The sequence below is a fragment of the Ostrinia furnacalis genome, unplaced genomic scaffold (genome assembly GCF_004193835.3).
Source record: "Ostrinia furnacalis isolate ACB-3 unplaced genomic scaffold, ASM419383v2 OfSCF0694, whole genome shotgun sequence".
Classification (NCBI taxonomy): domain Eukaryota; kingdom Metazoa; phylum Arthropoda; class Insecta; order Lepidoptera; family Crambidae; genus Ostrinia; species Ostrinia furnacalis.
This window is the reverse complement of record NW_021130933.1, coordinates 1,925,089-1,945,884: the sequence shown is the minus strand read 5'-3', so window position 1 is coordinate 1,945,884 and position 20,796 is coordinate 1,925,089. Positions and strand designations below refer to the sequence as shown.

General features: G+C 39.2%; 3 protein-coding genes across 3 annotated transcripts; all 3 read left to right on the top strand.

The window, feature by feature from the left end:
- Positions 1 to 1,669: 1,669 nt before the first annotated feature.
- LOC114349623 (leucine-rich repeat extensin-like protein 5) lies at positions 1,670 to 3,990 on the top strand. The gene is made up of 2 exons (XM_028300075.1): positions 1,670 to 1,705; positions 1,813 to 3,990. Exons 1-2 carry the CDS (start codon positions 1,691 to 1,693, stop codon positions 3,628 to 3,630), a joined length of 1,833 nt encoding a protein of 610 aa, XP_028155876.1. The 5' UTR covers positions 1,670 to 1,690; the 3' UTR covers positions 3,631 to 3,990.
- A 7,866-nt stretch (positions 3,991 to 11,856) lies between these two features.
- Positions 11,857 to 14,165, top strand: CPH32 (cuticular protein hypothetical 32). Its single transcript, XM_028300082.1, has 2 exons — positions 11,857 to 11,932; positions 13,720 to 14,165. The coding sequence occupies exons 1-2, from the start codon at positions 11,921 to 11,923 to the stop codon at positions 14,074 to 14,076; spliced, it is 369 nt and encodes a 122-aa protein (XP_028155883.1). The 5' UTR covers positions 11,857 to 11,920; the 3' UTR covers positions 14,077 to 14,165.
- Positions 14,166 to 18,826: 4,661 nt separating this feature from the next.
- LOC114349580 (pupal cuticle protein G1A-like) lies at positions 18,827 to 20,514 on the top strand. Its single transcript, XM_028299993.1, has 2 exons — positions 18,827 to 18,838; positions 19,703 to 20,514. The coding sequence occupies exons 1-2, from the start codon at positions 18,827 to 18,829 to the stop codon at positions 20,498 to 20,500; spliced, it is 810 nt and encodes a 269-aa protein (XP_028155794.1). The 3' UTR covers positions 20,501 to 20,514.
- Positions 20,515 to 20,796: the final 282 nt, after the last annotated feature.

The window sequence follows — 20,796 nt, the reverse complement described above, 5'->3', positions numbered from 1 at the left end:
GCGTTCATGAGCAGACATTGCAGTTGAATATTCAAGTTCTGAATTTGATTATTGATGAATAATAAAATAAATCCTACTAGCTCCATTGATGGTTTCATTTAATTTATTTAAACCAGGTTACCTTTAATAATATTTTTCGTTAATTATTTATGAAAATATCAAATAAGCCCGTAATCCTGAATCCTGATACATAAATTTAGCCTATTAATTTAACACATGTACGACTGTACTCAGTGTTGCACTATCAAATGCAATTGAAGCGCCTCTATGCCAGGGTTTTTATGTTCCTGGTCAGGCTATACTTATATGTATTAACGTTTTTTATTAACAAAGATCAAGTTCGTCACTCTATCCTCGCGCAGATTTTTAAACGCTTTTTAGTAATGAAAATAAATATTACATTATTCTTAGCAGTTACAGAAAATCAGGTCACGACTCTTTCAGTTCGTGCAAAGATTGCTTCAGCCCAAAGAAAACCATTAGTATTCTTATTTGGCTGCAAACCAATAAAATTAACCGATGAAGCAACGATCAGCTGACGCTGGGTTAGATCAATGCGGTGACGCGCAGGCGCAGCGATAGTGAGAGCTAAGGAAAGTGATCGTATTCGGTAACGCAGCGGGACGCGGCGCGCACGCCGATGTCCTGGCAACCAGGGGCGTATTGAAGGGGAATTTAATTATTATTAATTATGATATTACTTAATAGTCTCTTTTAAAAACACTTACTTAATAGGTAAGTAGGTACCCTACCTACTTAATAATTATAGTTGCCCAAGCAAAAGTTTGGGGCTAAATATCGTGTGTTTCTGAGAAGAAGTGGGTAAAACGGATGAAAGGTCTTCAAGGGAATATGTAGGTTTGTTGTCGAGTGTCGACACGAAAAGAAGAAGAAGAGAAAATTATAATATTTAANGACATGAGTTCACGAATTTAGAAACAGAGCAAAATTTTATCACGAAACAGGATCCAAACAAGAGGTCCGCAGAACAATTAATATTAAAAAAAGTTCAAACAATATAACTATAATTTATGTATTAAGTTACTGTCAAAAGACCAAAGTTTAGCATACAAAAGCTTTCATACTGATATCATGCTTGGTTATTTTTAAATAAATTGTTAAAATCGTAAGAGCCTTAATATACCGAAGTAGGGGGCACTTACCTTATAACTTGGTCAATGATATCTCATAAAATGTAAGTTAGTATGTAATTAGAGGGCGAAACTGCTAACAAATCAAGTGATTAGTTAGGCACTATTTAGGTTGGTACTCTAAAATAAATCACTGAATCCGTACCTGAGACCTACTGCATTGGTACAATTTTCTCCATAATATTACGTTCTTGATTGATTGATATGCGCGAGCGCACTCGTGTTACGGGAATGACGGCAGCATACTACGTGATGGCGTTAGACTGTCATAAAATGACTGCGGTAGACCTTGTTCACTGGTAATAAGAACTATTATTTATGAATGAGAAAGAGTTCAATTTAGGTACAATTGTTTAGGAATAATGGAAAGCATAATCGCGTAAGGACGAAGTTCGATGGAGCGTCCGGCTTCCCCGAGTGAAACCCGAACGCCAGCTACATACTAATGGCGCTCGATTTAAGTTATAAGTATGGGTAGTAGTCGGCGATGACACTCGGTTTCTGAGTGGTTGTTGCACCGGACAGGCGACCGCACCGCCATGAGAGTAGCCGCCGTAAGTATCCAGGAAGCGCCAGTGATGTGAACAGTGCAGTGCATTCAGTGACTTTGTGATTTCAAACAAGTGAACGTCTCATTAAAATGGTGCGTGGTGTATTTCAGATATCGATCGTTTTGGCCGCGTGCGTTTGGCTGACGGCGGGAGATGTCGCGCACTTGAAAGCAGCAAAGGCCAAGCTGGTAGGCCGGTTGGCGGGGAAACATCACAAGAGAGGAATCTTCTCGGCCGTGCCTCCCTTCAAACTTGGACACGATATTCCGCACGTGACTCATTCGCTGGTGAAACCTCTGGTTGTGACTTATCCTCCAACCGCCACTGTCGCTGCTGTAAAGGTTCCGTTATCTCCGCCCTTCGGTCCGCGATATCCCGTTTCTGTGGGACACAAAGTTCCGCTTTCTCACTCTCATTTTGGGCATAAGTTTCACCATCAAACCAAAACTGTATTAGTCCCGAAACCAGATCATCATTTTCATCACCATCATCATCATGTTGACCCCAAACCGATAGTGCCGGTGTTGCCTGCCCCACCTGTGGTGCATGCCACTCCCATAGTGCCGGTAGCTCAACCCACTGGGGTACACGTGGCGCACCCTGTACCGGCTCCCTCCCCACCAGTTGTAGTGCAATCTGCAGCAGCTGTACCAGAACCGGTCGTCCATGCTCAACCAATTCCTCTTGCTCCACCCCCTCTCCACTTTTTGCGTCCGCAGCACGTTCCTTTAAGACCATTAGTACCAATTGCTCCAATTCAACCGGCAAATGCTATAACAGCGCCGTCGTTCCCGCTGGCTCATCAATTCCCCTATGTCCTACGCCCGGGAAATGCTGTACAGACATCTTACTTTGCCACGTACCCTAGACATCCTTTATTGAATTATCAAGGACCTATTTTGCCATTTTCCCCAGCTACGGCCTTATCTTCAGTTGCACCATCATATGACCAAGTTTTCTTAAACAGGCCTCAAGTATTGCTACAGCAAGATGGTGGTCATGAAGGTGTGTTTGAACATCATCATCCTTCCGTTGTGGTAGAGCCAACGCCAACACTCCTTCACCCGACTCAGGGTGCTTTGCCTCAGCCGGCCATTCACTTGCAGCCCGCCCAGCCTACTGTGCATTTGCAACCCGCCCAGCCTACAGTGCACTTGCAGCCCGCGCAACCTACTGTGCACTTGCAACCCGCGCAACCTACTGTGCATTTGCAACCCGCGCAACCTACTGTTCATTTGCAACCTGCTCAGCCCACCATACATCTACAGCCGACACAACCTGCTGTAACAATCGATCATAACGGCTGGTCGCCAGTGCCGGCACAACCCCACGACCTCACTCCTGTGCAACAGCCCGAAGGACATTTCCCACTCGACACTCATCACTTTACCCAAGAGCAAGGGACGCAAGTGTACGAGCATCACACTGGGAACGACCAGCAGTTCCACGACCAGCAATTACACGACCAGCAATTCCACGATCAGCAATTCCATGATCAACAGTTGCACGACCAGCAATACCATGATTATCAACATCAACTACAGCACCATATCCAGCAGCAAATCGATCAGGCTCAGTACGAGCAGCACTTGAATAACCAGCACCAGCTGAATCAGGAGTACGGAGCGCCCCAACAGGAGTACGGCCAGCCGAACCATGATTTTTCACAGCAGAATCAGGATTTCGCGCAGCACGCTCATGAGTACGCACAACATGTGCAGGAATATGCGCAGCACGCGCAAGATTATGCACAGACGAATGAGTATAACCTGCAGCAGCAGCAGCCCGCCCAGGAGTACGGCGCGCCGCAGCAGCTGGAAGGCCGCAGTGCCGAGGGCGAGGGCGAGGGCGAGCCGCAGCGCTTCCACAACCACATCCCACTGGGCCTGCAGCCGCCCATCGACCGACCGCTGGAGCACTTCCGGTAGTGAGCAGGCCAACATGGCGCGTCACCAGTTGACGTCAGTAGCATTGTCTGGCTACCTCGTCAAAAAATGTGATATAAAGCATTCTTAGAATCGGAGGAGCAGTTTTGTTGACAACACTATTTTCAAGATTTTGCTGCATTGCTCCAGTCTTAATTTTTCATGCCATTATAATACATTGCCTGAGAATGATTGCTCTTTACGTGTCGTTTAGTTGTTAAAAATAACAATGATGATGTTTAATGGCAAAACTTTACTTCTTGTATTTAAACTATTCATTCGAGGATTTTCCAATCATCACCAATGACTAACAATCCGTTTAACTAAAGACGTCTCTCCTCTGTGTAGGCAACTAACTTAGAATAAGATGTATATTTATGTTAATAATAATTTAATTGTTAATTTATTTATTATTTTGTAAATAAAATGTTACAGTTTTTGGGATTATTCAAGTGTAATTTATTATCCTTTTGTCAATATCACCTAGTTATGCCCAAACAATGATGACAGTTTTAAAAGTTTCGATTCCCGGTTTATATCTAAATCTACACATCTTTGAAAGCTGGGTTAAATAAGTCAGGCATATGTAATGAAAGAAAGAAAGAAAATGTTTTTATTTAGTAAAAAGTAGGTACTTACATTGATGACTAGAAGTAATAATATGGGGTAGGTTTATAGTTAAAGATCTAGATAGGTTTTATGTTGTTCCGAAGTGGTGGTAGGGCAAGCTATATTTGGGACGTGTATAATAAGTGCCCTGGAAAGGGCCTATGTACTGAATAAACTACATATTTAATTTCATTTCATTTAGAACACCAGACGCCTATTTTAATATTGTTTTGAATGAAATAATCAACGATACATTTATGTGATATGAAATATTAGTAATTAGGTAGGCTTATTTTGCTATAAATTGTAAGTTTCGTAAGCCACATCCGGGCTGGCGCGGACGGCTGCGCGGCGCATACGAGTATAGAGTTGTTATTGCTCATTACAACGCAATTACCTTTCGATTTATATACTCCTTCCAACCCTAAAAGGTAAAAGGAAGGAATATTTTTGCGATTCGACACTATTAGGAGGGATTTTTCAAAAATTGCGTGTATAAATCTCAGGATAAAAAGCTCTACCTAAGAAACTGAGGAAGAATAACTTCAGTCATTTTTTAATATTATAAACTGTAGATTCGCTAAGTGATACCTTTTGATTTATTTCAGTATCTACTCGAAAAAAAAATTAAAATATTGAACATAATTTCAAAACACTTGTAAGTAGTGTACAAATCAGTGGTGCGATTGTCTAAGGCAATCGTAATCATTTGACAGTTCATATCGTACGATAAAGTCAGTTAAACAAAGCGTTTGACAGAATAATCGTACGTTATGAACTGCCAAATGATAACGATTGCTTTACACAATTCCACCTCAGGTCCAAAGCGCTTACAAGCTTAAAAATAATGCAGCATAGGTAGTTAGTACGAAGTAGCACGTTTGTTGTTTAGTGCCGCACCATGGAAAACAGTTTTACTATGTTTTCCTTTACTTTGCTTTGGGAGGTTGGAAGCCCTATATGGAATTAGAGGTGGGCGCCACGCCGGCGCGCCGCCGCCGCCGCGAAATTTTTCACGCCGCCGCCGCCGACGATCGGCTGTCGGCGCGCCGACTCCTATACTGCACTGACTATTTGGTTTTTTTTACAAATGTTTGTACTGTGCGGGAATCGAATCCGCGAACTCCGGCATAGATTACGAAGGTTACGAACCACTACACCAAACGGTCGACACACTGAGTGAAAACCTCGCAAGTTCTTTAACTTTGGAAAATTATCCAGAAGGTTGGAAAGCCTGTAGGAAAGGACTATCCTTGGGCGGTTATCCCCTTGCTTAAGTATGACCCATGTAATATAATATACTCGATTATCAATTTTGGCAGAAACCATAACAAATAGTTACACCGAGTGTATTGTTGTACAATAAGATAATGTTTGGAAAAGAAAGAATACTGTATGACTGCTTTCGTTGGGGCTTTGACCGGGTTTAGTTTATAGGACTACTACTCTATTTAATTATAAAACACCTTCCACACTACCTGCTGATGGATAGATAGACAGTTTCGAGTCAATCTGTGACAAGATCTCTTTTTAGCTGCAGAGCTTGAGTATCCCTGTACTTTGTAATTGGTCCGGTCCTCCACAACATAATTTACTAGTAAAGTAGCCCAGTCACCAGAAACTATTGTGACCTTCCTCAGATGTAACAGTGATCTTAAAGCCACTAGACTAGACTGTTGCAAACTCAGCTAGATGTGACTAATAGTCGCATAAAAGCAAACTCCGAAGTTATCTATACACTATATCATTCACATTTAGGACATGAAACTTATCCTCCGGCCAATCTAAACCTCAGCACATTGCCGCAATCCTGCGTTAAAAACCTGGACCGTATGATGGCATGGAATAACCATATTTGTAAAAACGATAAAATCGATCCGGACATAATATTATGGCATCTAATTGTGGTCGAAAACCAGCTAATCTAACGTTAACGATGTGCCTCCAAAGAGCTCCAAAATATCTGCTTATTATTACTTTCATCGGCACATTGGTAGTATTGGTACACTTATATTTGAGAAATCCACGAGAACAATAACAAGAAAATAGGCATAGTAAAAAGTTTACTCAAACCCACTATCCAAATATCAAAGTATGATCAAGAGATACATAATAATACTTTATGATAGCATTGTCTGGTGGCCTAGAATTAGGCTACAGACATGCAGAACGGTACTCGGAAAATTGCAAAGAACTGCATGCCTAGCAATAACGAGTGCGTTTAGGACTACGAAAACTAAGCATTGGAAATTATTCTGGGACTGCCTCCACACTTGGCGCTGGAAGTGGACGCAAGGAAAGCGCTGCACTGATTGAAGGGGGCGGAACTCTGGAGTACATCCAAACCTTGCACCAAACACACAAGGATGGGGAGCGATCCTCAATTAGATGCAATAATAGACATGGGATGTGATACAATGCAGCCTAGCAAAGATTTTAAAGTGTCTATACCAACAAGGGAAATCTGGAAAAGGGAACCATAAGATTTTGGTCATACCAGGTATACTGACGGCTCCAAGATGGACTCAAGATCGGGAGCGGGCGTCTACTCCAAACGATCCGAGCACAGTAAAAGGTTAGGGGGGTTTGCAACAGTATTTCTAGCTGAAACCTATGTTATAACCATGTTTGTGTGCACTAAGAATATAGAACATGTGCATAAAAAGCGCGACATTTATATCCTACGTGACAGACAGGTAGCACTCAAAGCCATTGCCTCAGTGAGGGTTGGATCTAGACTCGTTCTGAGGCAATCTCGGCACTTAATAAACTTGGAAGGCATAACAGGGTGACCCTAATCATACATACAGGAATCGAAGGCAATGAGAGAGCCGACAGTCTAGCGAGACAAGGCTCAGAGGTGATACCAATTGATCCAGAGCCGATAGTGCCCTTATCTATAAGCACCGCACACATGACCATGAGGCAATATGTAACTAGGAGGCATAGAGCTGAATGAGTAAGCCCAACGGTATGAGCCACTCTAAATTATTCTTAAAGGGAAACATGTAATCATGGGAAAAACTCATATTCAATGGAAACAGAAGGCAAGCCCGTGTGATCACGGGTGCGTTAACAGGACACTACACTACAAACCATATGCTCCACAAGATGGGCTTAACAGCTGTCGAGCATGTGGAGAACATGTAAAGTCCATAAAATACCTACTGTGTGAATGCGACGCGCTAGCGAGAACTAGGATGGGTCTCCTGGGGCGGCATATCCGGCACCAGAAGACTATAGGTCCCTCTCACCCTAGCACTTGATTCGCTTTATGGATAAGATTTTTTCGGATGAGAGGGGGAATAAAGGTATAGAAGGTAAGATCCCAATGGGTCGACGTGCACTGCACTCATGCGCGGGCCCTGAACAAGATAAGATAAGATGATCAAGAGAGCTGATATTATGCTAATTTATTAGGAGACCGAGCAGTGTCTCTACCTCGTTAAACCCCAACCAATTTCAAATCACCTTATTATAGTCTTGACGACAGACTCTAAACAAATAGATTTTTTTAAAAGAAATAATGAATCAAGGTCAAAGGTCAAGGTCACGCCGCCGACGCCGCCGCCGCCGAAGTAAAAAAGTCGGCGCGCCGCCGCCGGCTAATTCTATATCGGCGCCCACCTCTATATGGAATTGATCTAGAATCTAGATGTGGGCCACACGTGTGTCGTGTAACGCGAAATGCCGTTCCCACTCCCACACTACACCTAAACTCTATAATTAAAGTAAATATTATACATAATATCTATAGGTACTTATAATAAATCTGTAGAGAGGTCAATTCTGTACATGAAATATATCTTCAAAATAACTATCATGGGGTGATTAGTAATCGATACTAATGCCAAAAATGCAATCAGTAAAATTTTTGTCTGTCTGTCTGTCTGTCCGTCTGTATATGTTCCTTATAGAAACAAAAACTACTCGACGGATTTTAACGAAACTTGGTACAATTATTTTTCATACTCCTGGGCAGGTTATAGTATACATAGGAATTCCCACGGGAACGGGAATTAACGGGAAAATCTTTTTGTATGAAAAATCTAAACCGCTTTAGTTAGACGCTTGAAATTTGGCATGCAGGTACCTTAGTAAACTTAAAGCTTAGTTACAACAGGATATTGCAAAATTCCCACGGGAACGGGAGTTAGCGGGAAAAACATTTGTAAGAAAAAATCTAAACCGCGTAAGATAGATGAAGGGGGTAAAACGGGATCCACGCGTACGAAGTCGCGGGCGGTCGCTACTACTCGTAGTACTACATAATTTGGAACTTAGGTGAATTTTTCCATTCTTATTATTGTTGTTTTTCATCAATAACTTTGAAGTTTTTCCGCATTGCCTTTTTTTCATGGTCTACGTTACATTCAATGTTTGTAAAACGTCTCAATAAAACTGAATTTCGCGATGTCGACTTATCGTAAGGAGACCAATGCCCATGTGGTCGGGGCCTGTGATAGGCGTAATTGAGTTTGTCAAAACATAGACATTACTAGTTTTTGCGTACAATTACTAATCTAGGTAAATGTAAGTAAATGCACATATCCACATGTTGGACAAAAACATAATCGCTGGTCCAATACTGATGATTAATGTGTCGGTCTTTGGCCGAATAATTACTATCAATTTTCTATAAGAAACCAAGATAAGGCTTGGGCTCGCCACAACAACTAAGTAAATACGAACAGGGTTACCTTCATTACGAATTTTTCCGGACTTTCTTTGAAAATTCAATGAAATTTCTAGAATAGGTATTGGAGTAGTACCTACTTATCCATCAACATGCACCTTATATGCCATTCTCTTCATGTCCAGGCATTCACAACAATTATGCACTTTACCCTTTAGGTAACTATTAATATTATATTATTTTAAGACCACAACATTAATGTTGTTTATTTTCTTTATAACGACTTGAAAATCCTAAGCCATAACAAGACAATATTATGTGGTTTTATTATTTTCCATAGTAAACAATACATTAATAATGATATCATACAATCGTTTGTTTATTAATAATTATAAAAAAAAGCCAAGGTGTTGTGATTTGTGTATTGTCTGCTGAACTATTGTGGTGCACCCACTCCCGTTAACATTTAGTTTTATTTAGCATTTAGTTTAGTTGGAGGCTTTTTAAAAACACTATCTTAGCCTGAAGCAATGAATCGATTCGGTGACTCTATGACAGGATTACGTACTTAATTGTGTAACTAAAGTAGCTAGCTAGCAAGCTATCATTCTTTTAAATATTTTCCTTTTAACTTAGCTCACTTCTCTTACACATTTCTATATAGATTCCTGAGTATAGTTCAGGTATTGATTTAGGGTGGATTCGACCAAATAAGAGTAAATACAAATCTCAGAATAAATCGTCAGTTTTGACATATTTTCCATACTGAAACTGTCAATGTGGCAGTTATACCAGGAGTTATTCTCGGATAAAAGTAAGGTCAAATCGGGCCTTTAACATCCTGTAAGGAAATAGGGCCAGTACTAAGTTATTGTGTAATGTAGAGCACATTATTTAATATTTGATCGCGTTTCCCACGTGCGGAGTAAGCTGAGAAGCGTTGCGGCCGCGCTTGCGCCTGCGCCGATGGAAATTTTGCGTTACATATGAAATATTGCCAATTTACACCTTCCGGTTTCAACTACTATGCGTATTATGTAATTAGATTAGAACTGGTTGTTAAACAAAAGTAATTTCTATTATTTTAAATTAATTTCATCCATACCAGTTTGTGTAAGGACAAAATATTTTGCAATTACTTTGAATTTGATAACAAATACGTATGCGTAGTAGTTGTACGTACGTACGTACGTAGTTGCTCGTAAAACCAATTACTGTTACGCTAAGAAGTAGACCATTTAAACCAGTTCATAGTTTGTAATGCTTTATTGGAAAAATACCGACAAAGAAAAAAGGCGATTGTAACATTATTAAATTTATTGGACATGAGTTGCTACAGAACGTTCTAGCTGAAAGGTAGTCTGTGATCAGCTGTGAACGTAAAATTGAGGCTAAGGGATGGTGACAATGTAGATTATCATTAGTGTAAACCTTAGTGTAAGCTTTTTTTTACATTAACATAAGATTCAGATAGTTCACTTAGGAGTAGTAGTAACTAGTTTTGGGCAATTATTTATTTAAAGTTATTTTGTTATTCCTTACATTTGGTTATCTTTTAACTTCTTCGATCATGTGGGTTTTAAAAACAAATCCGGTTGGTTAATCGGTCAATTTGGGTGTCAGACTTTACGAGCCACCGACATTGATGCAAAGAGAAGTTACCTTCTTATATTGAAAGAAAGAAAGAAAGAAAGAAAGAAAAAAAGAAAGAAAGAAAGAAAGAAAGAAAGCAAGAAAGAAAGAAAAAATATTTATTTGGTACTAAAAATACCTAGAAGGATACACATTGACAATATAAAGCAAAAATTATAAAATTGTACCAAATTGGTCTCTGCTCAGTATGAGGCCATAACGTACTCGGGAGCACGATAAAGTTAAAGCACGTTGAAGCAAGTGTTGGGTACCGAACAGGGCCGGATCTACCTATGGGCTGATTGGGCTGCAGCCCCAGATCCCGCTAAAAAGTAGGCCATAATTTGAAAAAAAAAAAAAAAAAAAGATGTCTGTAAAGTCGGTTTACGGACGATATTTTTACGTGACAACGTCATAAGAAGTTTGAGCCCAGGGCCCCACAAATTCACGATCCGGCCCTGGTACCGAAATCACTCTAACAATAAACATCTGGATGATTAGATGTACTAGGTGTCTAGAATCATTTGGGACGTGTATAAGTGCCCTGGAAAGGGCCTTGGTACTGAATAAAAGATTTGTAACTAGTATTTATATGGAATCGTTGCCCACTTGCCCACTGAAAGCGATCAAATAGATCGCTAAACTAAATTCTAAATTCTGATATAAGGTATAGGCATTATGAAATATGTTTATGTATGCACGTGCACTAATGTAACACTCAGATCAAGTTTCCTAAGCAGTGTGATCAATGATCGTTAATCAATGGAAACAATAGTAATCTGAGCATTCGTGATTCGCGTCGACTCTACACAGAGCAAGAGCGAGCCATATCCTCAAGGTACAGTCGGGTTAATGACATGCCCGTTATAATTGCTTTATGAAAAGTAGTTAAAGTCATCAAAAGACCTTAAATTCTCTTGGAGTTGCTAAAACTACCTAACATAATCCTGAAAATATTGAAATCCAAATCTGCAATACCAATAACGAACGATTTCTTGAGACGATCCAATGAGACATTTTTTTAACAAATTAGTGTGTTAAAGAAGACAATGTTAATCAATGGCTTACCTAAAAAAAGTGTAAGTTTTAAGTTTATTCTGAGTCTGATTTCAGCCAAATCTTGGTGCTATTTTAGTATTCCTAGATGAATTCAAGAAAAAAATCTATTTCACGTAGCTGTAAAATATTATTTTTTGTGGAATTTATTACCTAGGTGGATTAATCTTTAAATAATCTTGAAATGGAAATTTAAAACCTGGCAACATCAGGTTTTTCAAATCCACAAATATTGCGGCAGGCTGTACCTATCCTAGGTCTAGGATGTAGGCAGTCTAGGGGGGCCTAGGGCGGCCGCATATAAGCCGCGCCGAGCCCTTCCGAGCATAGTCTGCTGCTAACCCTCCACACACCGACAATATGAAGGCTGCTGTAAGTATAGCATTTATTTACCTTTCGAAAATTACCTATTTCTAGATCAGTTTTATGTAAAGTAACCCCAAAATATAATATAGAGCATTATAATATTATTTATTAGTAATCACCCTAATATATACATTATCTTATCCTTTTTATTAATGAAATTGGTAAGTTCATAACTACAGCTTCGTGAAATAATTGCTAAGTGTCTCATAAAAGTGTATGTTTTAAAACACATTTCCCTATCTACAGTCACATAAGAGTATTCTACAAACAATGCCTATTAGATCGTTTAATAAAAACTGTTCATTTAATGTCACGTAGTTTTAAAAGTTAATGAAAAACTTATTAAATGATTTAATAAACATTGAATAGTAATCACTTAAAAACGTGACCCTGAATCTTATCAGTGGCAAATCAAAAAAGATACTGAACTGTAATTAAAAACTGTGGCTCAAGGGAAGAAAAGACGTCGGAAGAGTTAAAATAACCAAAAGATATTATACACCAACAGTGTATTGAATATCAAACTACCTATCTTATGAGAGTTATCTCTTCCACAATAGGTATTTGCGGTCTCAACCACATAAAATAATGTCGCTGTTCCTTAGTTATTTCCTTCTACAACTTAATAATGTGTGCACATTTAAACTATTAGCTGATAACGTATTCAAAGTTTGCATATTCCTAGTAACGTGTTATCAAGTGTTTAGAATCATAACGGCTGCCGCGCCTCCTCACGAAGATCCCGTCTCAATGAACAATGAGCTTTATCTTGTTCAGTGTTTTACAGATTTCCGATGTAGTAAATATAATGGAATTATCATAAAGTTGGAACACTAGAATTATAAATTAACTTGCTGACTGAACGCCCTTTTAATTAAAATATTATAAAGCCTTTGTTCATCAACGATAATGAAAGATTGTAATGGTGAAAGAATCTTTCAAAGTCCAGTAATTTCGGAGCCCATTCAAAACAAACATACCAAAAATTTGATATCTTTCCCTTTTAAAACATTGGCGTGGATATAGTTTTTTTTTTTCAATTTTCAAGCGCTTAACTAGCTTTATAAACTAGAGGTAATTAAGGATATGCATGACTGCGGGAACAGTTTTATTGGACACATCATTTTTTTCAACAAAACAATAGGGATTGTTAACCTAATGAGCTTTCCGATGTGAAGTCTAACATCACACTTAATATTCATAGCCCTTGACGTAGAATACCTACTTGTCAAAATAGGTAAAGTGCAAAATTATGGTAGGTACTTATGAATTACAGAATCTGTAGTTCGCACTTGATCTTACTGCAAGTTACTAAAATACCTATTGATGTGAGTTCACATAATTTTACGAACGAATCAATCATGAATGACACTTATAATGGCTGACCAGTTTGACTATACAGCTCGGTAGTGCTCACTCACGTTCGTTTCCCACGCCCAGGCGCTAACAGGCGTGGTGCAAATTGACGGTTTCGCAACCAACGTAGGACGTACCTGCAACAATAGATAACAAGATTCAATTTCAAGTTTAATTTTATGATAAACATAATTTTAATTAGTTTCTGACTGCTCTACTTTCTGATGGAGATTTGGAATAATTTTGAAAATAGCGTAGAATATCAGTAACCAAATAGACGAATTCTAAACTTAAGAAGTGCCAGTAGTTACCGGCTAAATTCTACCTCAGCCTACTTACCCAGCAATATCGCTCTAGGGTTACGATTCAAGTTGGTAACATAAACATCCATGGGTAATATTCAGCTTATGAACTAATATCAGGTATCTTTTTTCCAGCTGTGTGTTCTCCTGCTGGCCACGGCCGTCGTCTACGGCGCAGAAGAGAAGAAGAACGAGAAACGCGGCGTCCTCGGGCTGGGCTACGGGCTGGGCCACAGCGCGCCGCTGGTCAGCGCCGGCGTCTACGGCGGCCACGGCCTGGGCCTCTACAACCACGGCGTGGGCCTGGGCTACGGACACGGCCTCGGCTACGGACACAGCCTCGGCCTCGGCTACGGACACGGTCTTGGCCTCGGCCATGGCTACTACGGCCACGGAATCGCCTCCGCGCCCCTACTCAGCCACAGCGTGGCCTACAGCGCCCCCGTGCACTACGGAGCACCACTGCTGGGCTTGGGGCATGGCTGGCATTGAGGGTTAACATGACAATTGGATGTTAGTGCCAAATTAGTAAGCTTAGAGCGCTTGGTGTGTAATATTTTTAATTATACTGATAAAAGTTATGTGTCGTTTCTTTTTACCTATCCTGTTAAGTGGCAACATAGAAATACTCAAAATACGTTTATTATTGAAGTAGGTAACTGTTAGCTTCTGGAAAGTCAGGCACCGAACATCACCCAGCTTCTGAACCACGACAGCTATCAGAAAAGAATGAGAAAACTGAACAATTTAGTGTTAGTAAACTTTATTAATATGTCAGACAAAAATAGAATTGAGGGACAAAGCTTTTGCGCAATCACTCATTTTATTCAAAGTTAGAGGTCCTAGAACATAATGAGCTAAATCTCATTAGAAAGAGCATACATAATTAAGAGAAAAAATGCAAGAAAATGCTTATTCACCATACTTAAACATTCTAACGCAAGAGGGCCTCGCCCAGTCCTTACTTCGACGCTAATCGTACTTAACTCGATAATTACATGTAACAGTAGTATTTAACTCCTATACCTACAGTGTAACCATAAGGCAGCAGTTATCATTATTACTTAGGCACACTTTCGTAGCATTACTACGAAACGCTTAGGCCAACTGGCGAAGAGAGAGAAAAAAAGTTTTTACATTAAACGAAAACGAGTACACGGGTATACCTAGTCTAGTCAATATAGACTTTTTCTGAAGAGCTTAATGTATTTTTAGTATACTTCATAAATTAATAAAAAATCATAAACAACAGCTACGAAAAATTGATTGTTTTGTTTAGATCCTAACGCCTAATCATCTACTGACAATTATATCACCGTTCAGTTGAATTTTTACAATACATACCTACTCGTAAATGAGGTAGAAAATAACGCTTTTTTTTAACATTATTGTGACATCTAGAGTAATGTAAGTAACCTACAAAAAGTGTCTCCAAATTCCTATGGGAGTTACTAAACTTGTCTCTATTATGGCATTGATCAGGACACGTATTAGGAGGCTGTCGCAACCGGAAGCCGCTCCGGGCCCGGAAGCCTGCGTGTCGCAACGCCATCTGGTGGAAATGTCGAAATTATGTCGAAACTATCACCGGCTGAATCGCAAGTCGCAACGCTTCGTAAAAACCCATGACTATCTACCCTGGATAATTAGCGAAAAACGTTAAGAGTAGGCGCACACCGTTGATTTTTCGTCGGATTCATCGATTGGTAAGTTTAGTATTTGAATCCTTACTGCCTGCAGAATATGTAATATACTAAGTAAGTAATAGTAATGGATTTGGCGATCTAACTTTATTATTGCAATAGGTAACTACTGCAAATGTATAATGTACCCAAAATGCACAATAAATTATTTGATTTGATTTTATAGTAGGTACTTCTGTATCTACATATACACCAAGAGATAAATACATTAAAAACTGGATCGTTATAACGATGCTTCCTGGAGGTAAACATAAGTATAGAAATATAATTTAGAAATAACAATCAATCAACAATCTTCACCATTTATTGTAACATTTATCGATGCAATTTAATGCTATCATTGTAATTGAGTATTATATACCATACAGAGTAGGAAGCTTCCTGAAAACTCAATCAAAAGTGGATTGATTTTGTTTAGGAAAATAAATGGGAAAGTTAAAGAAAATAACATAACTTGAAATTAATTAAACCACTTCATAAGTTTTTTTTTGCTTCACGACCACACACACGCTTGTTTGTTGACATAGTAACGGATCCATGTCGCGCTTCGCAATTGACAAGCTCTGTTGCCTTGTATGCTAACCTGCCGCCGATCTGCGCGCGGGCAGATTTAATCGAGTTACATGCGATGGACGTAGCGCACATGCCTGTCGAAGGTGAATGAAATGTGTAGAAGCAAAACTACCAATAATCATCGTCAATAGAAACCTTGGACGTGTACGCAACGTATGGTAGACTAGATACGCTTTATTCATCTTCGACCAATTCCGCAGCTGGACTTTGGGCTTAATCTTATTCCACGCCGTGATAATGATACCTCTCTTTGATCATAATAAAGATTTTACCGTCCTACCAATTACTTAAAGAAAGGGTAAGTATATTGACAATGTATCTTATTGGAGTGAGATGATAACTCCAATATTAATGTTACATTACTTTTTCAAATTTGTGAATAGAGGTTTGTTTGAATTTAGATCGCTGATAAGATAAGACGGAAATAAGATGGTAAGTAAATTGTAATGATGGTAAGGTTTATTATTATACGTTTTATTCTATGCTTTACTCGTTCACCACTTTGAGCTTAAGTAATTCGATGTTTATATTTCCCCTGATTCCAATTTTGGCGTGGCAACTTTATAATGGCGTACAATTTGTCGATTCAGTGCAATACGAGCATTATCCGCCATAAATCTCAATTCTTTCAATATTTTCTTTTATTAGACCAAAGACAACGTTGCCAATTAAATAAATGTTTTTTTTAAATATTTTACTTAAAATCTATCATGAGAAATTTATTAGAATGATTTTCAACAGACCTATGGAATACGGATGTTTTTTTTGTGTTCCTCTCATCTTCTGTCAAATTTGGAGAAAAATACGACCAATCACGCACTAGTCTAATTTGAGGAAACCTTGAATTATGAGCAACATCTACAAAGCCTTGGTTCTATCGCCAGAGCAAGTTTTAAACGGTTATGTTTACTGGTGTGCGTATTGTGCAAGCGCAATTCTTAATGGTGGTACAATATGTAGCATGCAGCTGGACACATAAGGAAATATTGCACAGGGCGTGGCGCCCGCGCATGTGGTTTTGCGACACTGTACTAACACACTTAACTGGTCCAACGGGTCTATTTTTTTTTGGACAAAAGTGTACATGTGTAACACCATGAATTAATAGGACTCTGTGGTAAATGTAAGTGATATATTACAATATTGCAGCATCGTGTGTTTTGGCGTTGTGTCCTTATTAAGATGTATGCAGGATAAAAGGTCAACTTGACCTGACAACAAGTTAATCAAAACATTTATTTGTAGGTTTTCCGAATCTAATTCAAGAGGTCACTTAGGTAGGTACACACAATTCCTAAGCGATAAGCAGAATATTTGTTTCTTTTTTCTTAAACTGTGTCAATTTCGGTAAAGAGCAAACAAACACCTGCCTTTTCTCACACATAATGTACAATACGGGTCTCATTCAAGTTACTTTGTAATACGATTTCGGTAATATTGACTCTAGTGATTCCCTCACCCGTTTTATGAAAGAGGGAGCCAGATAGAGTTACTTTAATGAGGTTTCGAAGTATACCCCCAAGACAAGACATGTCTCTAGTAGCATATTAAGAGCCGACAGTTTTAGTACAGTGGCGAGGGTTACGCAAACAACCGTGGTAATCATGCGCACGTGTGTGTTTCAGACCTAAACATAAATTACTTACATTTAATAACGGTAGCAACAGCTATAAAAAGTTTAGAAGAGTAGCTTTACATATCGTTTCCGTGATGACTAGCGCAAGGACTAAAAAGTATCAATTTTTGCTAGTGCTCATAGATTTCGTAAGAGGAAAACATTTTATTGCACATGATGCAAAAAACCGACATAAAAAGACTGGAAGATCAAGCAAATAAAACAGTAGGAATGTTTGAAATACCTAAGGAAACCTACCATAGGTCAGGAGTGTAAGGTCCTATTGACATTTGGCGGCCTGTCTCCTGCCCACGGCGGCCTTCGCAAAGAACCTTTGCACCGGTTACTTCAAAGTGCACCAGATTCACTTAGCCGTAATCTTAATAAGCTGATTATGCCAGTGCGATGTTGATAACAACATTCGCAAACGAAACCATCTCTTTAAGAAAATGTTTGCTTTACAACGAATGATTCTTCTAGTTACTATTTCGAAAGTCAGTTAACCAAAAAACTCATAAAACTCATATAGTTTTGCAATAGGCTTTTAAAAAGCACTTTTACACGTCACGTAACTTCGGAATACCATTTAACTCTGAATATATTTAAATTTTTCCTTAATTATTTACTTCAGCTGAAATAGCACTGAATGCTTAATACAAATCTATACTCAAGTAGGTAGATTTTAGTTAATGAGTAGCTAAATAAATTTGAGATTGGAGACAGTTTCGAGGATATCCTCAACTCATACCCCGAACTCATTAGCACTTGTTGCAGTTATTATGTTTAAGTTATAACGTTATTTACAATTATAATTATAATAAATTGATTAAGTCGTGAGACTCGTGAGTGCCTGACACAGGATTGACGTGTAAGTTACCTGCCTAAGAGTTTGCCGACACAACTTTACAAGACAATCTGTTGTATGACTGAAGAATTTAAAGCAAATTGGGAACCAAATTCTGGACATAAAACGATTTTTTTTATAGTTTCTTGATAAGTATCTAATTTGATATCAGCGGTTTATTTATAGATTTCTCTGTTCTTTGTTTTAACTTCATTCAAACTTATTCAATCCTTAACCTATACCAGTAATTAAAGTATCTCGTACCATTTAAAGTAATCCAATTTCATCAAACGAGCCAATCAATAATAAATCTCTTGACATTGGGCCAATATTTCATTAAAATTTCATCACAATATTTATAACATCGTACTTAAATTACCGTATCCATCTTAGAAGCCGGGGTGACCCTTACGAAATGGTGGAATTTATTACATTTTGACTATATAAGCGATTCCAAAATATGCCGACGATATATCGAAATAGACACAGGCTGAGCAACACGATAAAATGAAACTTTTTGTAAGTGCCCTTTGTTTTTGCTTTTTTAATAAATCAGTCAATTAAGGATAATATAAAAAGTAGAGTTAAATTGATATGTTACTAGAAAACATTCGAATAGTTTTCCAATTAAATTACAAGTTGCAAGTTAGCAAGGAAACGTAAAAATAATGAGCACACAAATATAATGGTAAACCTGCTTTAAAGTGATGATCGATAAGTGACTTTAAAATGTGGCAATGAAATATTTTAATCCTGGGGAAATTACCACTTGATGAGGATAATAGATGTAAAAAAAGTAGGCGCGATTAAATCATTAAGATCCTGGTCCAATACCTGTTTAGTTGATTTGGTAAACACACAATTTACCGATTTGACTCAACCGCTTGTATGCAAATAAAGTTTATTCAACATTTGTTTGCTGCTCGCAAGACGTAAACAACATTAGCAAGTCATCGATATTACATATTTTGGTTACTTTAGTGTGCGGCCGAGTAAAGTTGGCCTCACCGTCTCCAAACACCGCGTGTACACATATTAGACTAGCTTATTGGACATTCGCATTCATAAGTTCAAAGCCGAATTGCGTATATGCGACAACTTTATGGTTATGAGAAATGGTTTCACTAATAAGATCGGAATTGAACTCGGATGTGACGAAGCATTCAAGTAATTCATATTAATAAATATTTATAGCTTCAGTCTACCCTTTCTTGAATGAGGAAATCATTCAATTAGTGTCCATAAAATATTATGGTATTTAAAATTATGGGGACATTCCGTTGTTCTGCCAATATTTTCTTATGAGTCATATTACTTGTTTGTTGCTTTACTAAAATACTATAAAACATACATTATTAACATTCAATAACTATTTCGTTTCAGATTTGTACACTTCTGGCATTGATAGCCGTGGCGGCGGCCCGCGACAAGCGCGGCATCTACGGCGAGCCGGGCGGTCTGCTCTCCGCGCCAGCTCTCCACGCACCACTACACTCTGCTCCACTCCTTAGCTCAGCTTCGCTTCACTCCGCTCCGCTGCTGAGCCCGTCGCTTCACCACGCTCCAGTACTGACTGCTGCGCCAATTCACTCGGCTCCACTGTACAGTCACGCGTCTCTGCACTCCTCGCCTTATGAGCACGCGTCTCTGCACCACGAGCCACTATTGAGTCACGCCTCGCTCCACCACGATCTTGCGCCTCTGTTGAGCCACGCGTCCCTACACCATGATCACGCACCCCTCTTGAGCCATGCCTCGCTTCACTCAGCACCACTTCTGAGCCACTCATCTTTGCATTCCGCTCCAGTACTGAGCTCTCACAGTCTTCATTCTGCTCCGCTATTGAGCTCTCACAGCCTTCATTCTGCTCCGCTATTGAGCTCTCACAGCCTTCATTCTGCTCCACTATTGAGCTCTCACAGTCTTCATTCTGCTCCATTGTTGAGCTCTCACAGCCTTCATCATGCCCCAGTATTGAGCGCCCACAGTCTTCATCATGCTCCACTGCTGAGCTCTCACGCGCACCACGCTCCCCTCGTCAGTTCGTACGCGCATTCCGCTCCAGTTTTGAAGAGCTACGCGCCGGCTCCTGTGCTCCACTCCGCTCCATTGTTGACCGCCGCAGTGGTCAAACCTGTCCCATTATCGTACTCCGCGTCTCGTTATGCCTCAGGATGGTGAATAATTAAGTTAAATAAATTAATTTAAATTACAAAATGTTTCATTGTTGATTCCCTGACTTTACAGCGGCTCTTAAACTTAACGACGCAGTTACGGTAGCGATTAAAATTACCAGATTTAATAATTGGTTTCGGCTGCTTGTAGTTGCGGTCTTGATTTTATATAAAACTAGCTGACCCGGCGAACTTCGTACCGCCTTAGCGTAGAGATTTTCTTAATATTTTTTTCCGTAAGAACCATCCTTGGACTTCCACAAACATTAAAAAAAAAGAATTATCGAAATCGGTTCAGCCGTT